Here is a 5,429-nt window from a genome sequence, read left to right on the forward strand (position 1 = left end):
GATTCACCAAAAGCACATTTTCTTTGGTAATGTAATGTACCATCAGTTTCACAATAGATCTCCATAAATACAACTGTGTTATCTTTTTTAGGAATGTAAGATATCTGGCTATTAGACCCAATACCTCTGAATCCCCTAACGCGATCTGCATTCTCGTGGCTGCGCCTTTTCGTCAAGCATTAAGATTGTCCTTTCGTGCTCGCCGTACAACGTAGGGTACTCGTATACAAACAGCCTGTCAGAAAAAGGAAGAGCAAGAAAAGCTACCGGGTGAGCGAATGTCCAAATATTCCGTACGATGTAGACATCTGTGTAAATACTTCTACTTAGTGCGTACAATATAACTTAAAAAAGACAATATAGAGGGACCTCTGTAAACTAGCGTTAGGCTAACGAGGCTCCCATCAGTGGCCGGCAGACGTCTTGCTAGTTTACGATAACTACATAAGGTAATTTCTCTATATGGGTAAGAACGTATTTTTGTCGTGTTGCAGGTTTTCAACATTTGTATTCGCGTCAACAATTCCATAACATGGTGAACGTGCACAAAGGTGTCCTCGTGGAATGGTGAGTGACATTTTGTTTGTACAAAAATGTTATCAAAATTACAAAAAACATGAATACATTATTATTCACATTTACACCGATGTGAAGACTTAAAAATGTGTGTTTCTTGTTCCCCTCTAAATGGACTAGTGATCCCGCCATGAAACAGTTCCTCCTCTACCTGGATGAAAAAATGGCCCTGGGAAAGAAATTCATTCTGAAAGACCTCGATGACACACACCTCTTCATCCTGGCAGAGGTGGTCCAAACTCTTCAGGAGAGAGTTGGCGAGTTAATGGACCAGAATTCATTCCCCATCACACAGAAATAACTGATCATTCAAAGAACTTCTGAAGCTTTTAGCAATGCTTTAATTGCTGGCTGGAGTAGAGCTTTTGTGTTACAAAAAGTAGAGAAAAAGTTGGAAGTATGAAATAAAATAGCTTTGGTTTAAGTTATTTTGTCTTTTCACTATGACCAATGAGAAATAAGTTAATAGTCCTTGCCACCTTTCTAGCCTCACCGTGTTCATGACTTACTCAAGGTGTTCATGACCGAAGCCAGCATTCACACTTTTATTCAAGCATTTACAGTGATGGACGTAGGGAGGGATAGCCATTCACACAGCAAAGAACAGCAACACCACATGGAGCAAACTGGCATCCAGCATCTTGTCTGAGGACCAGGTACCAAACCACTGACCTGAAGAGTGGAAAACGGATACCACTCTGAGCCACGGATGCCCCGAAACCAACAATAAACACAGCATTATGTGCTGGGCTGAGCTGCACAAGTCAACTTCTTGGTCTCCTGTTTGTATGAATGACTAAAGAGAAGAGGAATAACCAAAATAAAGAACTACCTAATGAATGCATCACTTCTGGTGGTGGCACTTCTATATTAATGATTTTAGCAGAGACCAAAATGATTGCTTAAAACGTATTTGATGACTGACAATCAGTAATTTTCTTTCAAAAAGAAGAATCAACAGATTAGGACTACAGTTACATTTTTAATAAGTAAATTCATTTTTCCATATGTTAAAGGAATTACACTGAACACATTAAATATTTCTTCACTTGCATTGAGTATCGTACCTGTATCATACCTTGGATTGAGATTGACAATTTTGTAATATGTTCCGACTGATTAATACAATTTTTTTTTTAATGGTGTTTAATAAGAACAGATTGTTTATGGCAGTAACTGCACAGCAATTAATATTGTGATTGTAGAGCAAAAAGAGACCAATAAAACAAATTTCTACCCTGTTTCCGGAAGCACAATACACAGCGTTGATGGAACGCTCCATCAATTGCTTCAGATGATGTTTTTTCAGTACATATTTTTGATCAAGACTTTAGGTGCACCATTCCTGGAACTACTGCAACACCAGGTTTGGAGTGGACAGAGCAAGCCCTTATTCCATCTTTCTGTTCTAAAAATCAATTTAGTATAATGTCCGTGGGGAGGGGATTTTTTGTTTATATAATATGCATTTATATATTTTATTTATATTTGTTTATTTTTTCAGACATGTACAACAAACTTCACAACCTTCCTCTCATTTGCAACATCAACAACATCCAAAAACAAAAGGGCTGATGGTTAGAAGCCATTTGACTTGTGTAGTTCCCGTCACCAGAATCAACAAAACATCTCTCTCGTCAAGTCATCGTGGCACATTGTTGTTTCAAACCGTCCATTTAGTCTCAATAGACATGTGTCTTCACATCATCATCAGTTCCTTGACTGAACGTAAGCTGTTGCTTAGTGACCTTTAGTAGATCATAGCCATAATATTGTGGCCATGCAAATTACTTGCGTTGTCCAGCTCATGCAAGTCATGGCTTTGTTGGATGCAGCTTGTTCTGCTTTTACTCATGATATGGCCTCACAGGTCATAGGTAGGTCGGCTCTCATTCTAACCTTTGCATCCACAGTGTTAGTACAATCCTCCTTTACTGTGGTCTGCGGAATTGGCACTTTTCTCACTTTTTTCAGCATGCGATGAAGCATGAATACTCCAAACCCCAGTATAATCAAGTGCATAACATGCCATCAGTGTACCGTCCAGGCTTGAACGCTCACCAGTACCAGCATGACTGGTAGAGAATATTCTATAATAGAATAGAAAGATAGAAAAATGAAAGTCAGAGACTGAAACATCGCTCGACACCCCTGAATTCAAAACTTTACCCTGAACTACTTGCATAGGTCCAAGATCAAAGCTAGTACTCTGACCTACTTTCATAGGTCAAAGCAGTGGCTTTGAGGTCTTACTCACACCGGCCTTCTCCCTCATCTTTCGATCTTACCCAGTTATGCCTCTGGCTTCCTGAAAATTTTGCTTTTTGTTTTGTGATTATATTGCATCAAGTTTCACAGATGTGTACGTACTTAAAAAGGGTATAAAAGTGAATATTTGACCTTGACCCAGTTTTTCGAGGTCATGGTTTTGATCTAATTTCATCCTCTTGCCTCCGTGAATATAACACCTTTTGTGTTGTCTTGCTATCTTATCCGGTTCATGAGATGTGCAAAAAAGTGTACAAAAGTTGAAATTTGACGTTGACCTAGTTTTCCCAAGGTCAAGGTCATCAACTCATTTTCATTCCCTTTGTCGCCTGAGTAATGTGCTTTTTATTTCATTTTTCTATCTGCAATGGTTGCGAAGATATTTGGTAGACTAATGGATGGACAGACGGACTAACACAAACGCTTACAATTACATCACCACTTTAAAAGCAGGAGGTAAAAAGTCCTGCACATATTAAAGTAAATACAACTTCCAAATGATATGACTTTATGAGTCACACAAGCACATTTGCTACATTTTCCAGTTTTCACTGGTATTGCCCCTCCTTCCATCTTTACACACTCTAATAGGACTACTGACTAAAGGACTCACTTACACACATTGATCTATGACAACATGGTGGCACAGTCGGGAGTGAGTGATGTTATCTGTGTTTGATTCAATGTGTGGAATCTTGAAGCAAAACTTTTTGATTTTGAGCATTGATGAGCACCTACTTCATAGTGAAAATTCACATATTGTATATTTATAGTTTTTCTTATCTTGGTCATGTTACTGTCAGGTGCACCTGCAGGGAAGACACGTCTCATATGCGTTGGTGAAACAGAAGTTGAGAGTTTGTATTATTTTGTAAAATGTTTCAATAAATTGAAATTATTTTCACTATATTTGATGTTAAGTTCTTGATTATTATTTCCAAAAAAAGGCAGGTTGAGGATACAATGAATGCTATCATTCATTAAACTTAGAATTTTACAAACGGCAAAAGTGACAGGAGGCATTTGCACACCACAAAACATGTTACGAATTCATTTGTACAATTTACAAATGAATTCTCTTCACGGAAAACTAAGAAATCTACTTGAGTCTTTTTCCAGACTTCTGGCAAGAGAAACTCTGTCTGTGTGCAACCTCAATAAATGCCCCACTGGAAACAATAACAAAACAATTCATGTAAAGAAAAGACGTCACATATGTAAACAATACCAGATTTGGGGAAGGTCACAAAAATAGTTTATTTGTTACACTGGTACAACTACACGCAGCGGACGATGGTGTCACATTAACCACCAGGATCCGTTGTTTCTGGTTGAGGTTCCCCCGTTTCTCTAAACCTGTATCAGTCAAACCTGTCCTAGCAGCAAACTATCAAAATATGGGTCAAGTTTGGAAAATTGAAGACGTTAAGAAAATTAAAATATAAAAATGTGAATATAGTTCTTAAATAAGCTACGTTAAATTTATATCTTAAAATGTCTGTATATAATACAACCTAATTACTAATTGGTTGAATGTTTTGGTGCTGCTGTGCAAACATGAGTTGAAATTGTTCTGATTAGCTAAAAAGACGTTAAATCATTAATAAAATCAGTTAATGAAAGTGTTATCAGAATTCGAATCAAAACAAATCAAATACGTCGTTTATGAGTCACATTTGATTTTTTCTTTATGACGTAAAATTTGACCAATGAGTGTGCTGTACTGGACTTCAGCAACCAATGGAAATGGTTGGTGGGCGGGATTTATACTTTAGAGCGCGGCAGGTGTAAATCAGACGACAGCTATCGTTAGTCACTGCTCACTCTCTCACCTTAACAGGTAAATATACTGATTTCTGTCCAGTCAGACATATTGCATGTAAAAATATACAACTTTACTACATAAATTAATTCATATTTTTAAAAGTGTTTATTATTTCAGCTTAGTTAACATTTTGAATATATTCAATAGCAACAAACTGCAAAACTAAACCAGCATGACATCAAAGAGGAAGGTCAAAAATATGCACCAGAAGAACCAGATCAACAATCAGGACCAGCGGGATCAGCCGGAGGTCCAAACCACCCTGATGAAGAAGAAACAGGAATCATCAAGGAGCCAGAGACTGAAGGTGAAACGCTCATCTGACCTCCAAGACTCTCTGAAGACCACTCTGTCGCAGAAGCTGAAGCAGTGGGAAAACAGCGAGAACGATTTGATGTCCCAGTTGGTGATACTTGAGGCCCAACTCCTGATGCAGACGAAGAAGAAGGCTTTCAGGAGGCTGATCAGGGTCTGATGTGACTGACCAGGATCTGATCTGACTGATCAGGAACTGAGCTGAGCCGGAACTGAAGGACTGGATGAACTTCAGCCACAAAAATGTCCAAGATGTCTGATCAACGCTCGAAGTCTGAATGAAACGATGATTAAATTCCATTTTGTGACTGACAATACTCCAATACTGTACTCTAAGAAATGATTCAAGGACCTAGTAAATCTGACAGTAATATATAAGTATGCATGCTGAATAAAAATACTGAATATCATCATGATGAGTATTTGATTTGACGACATCAAAATG

At 38.0% G+C, this 5,429-nt stretch overlaps 1 protein-coding gene across 1 annotated transcript; it reads left to right on the plus strand.

Moving 5' to 3' along the window:
- Nucleotides 1-200: 200 nt before the first annotated feature.
- On the plus strand, nucleotides 201-1,000 carry gtf2h5 (general transcription factor IIH, polypeptide 5). Its single transcript, XM_068342863.1, has 3 exons — nucleotides 201-270; nucleotides 495-567; nucleotides 697-1,000. The coding sequence occupies exons 2-3, from the start codon at nucleotides 533-535 to the stop codon at nucleotides 875-877; spliced, it is 216 nt and encodes a 71-aa protein (XP_068198964.1). The 5' UTR covers nucleotides 201-270; nucleotides 495-532; the 3' UTR covers nucleotides 878-1,000.
- Nucleotides 1,001-5,429: the final 4,429 nt, after the last annotated feature.

Source organism: Antennarius striatus, chromosome 19, assembly GCF_040054535.1.
Source record: "Antennarius striatus isolate MH-2024 chromosome 19, ASM4005453v1, whole genome shotgun sequence".
Taxonomy (NCBI): domain Eukaryota; kingdom Metazoa; phylum Chordata; class Actinopteri; order Lophiiformes; family Antennariidae; genus Antennarius; species Antennarius striatus.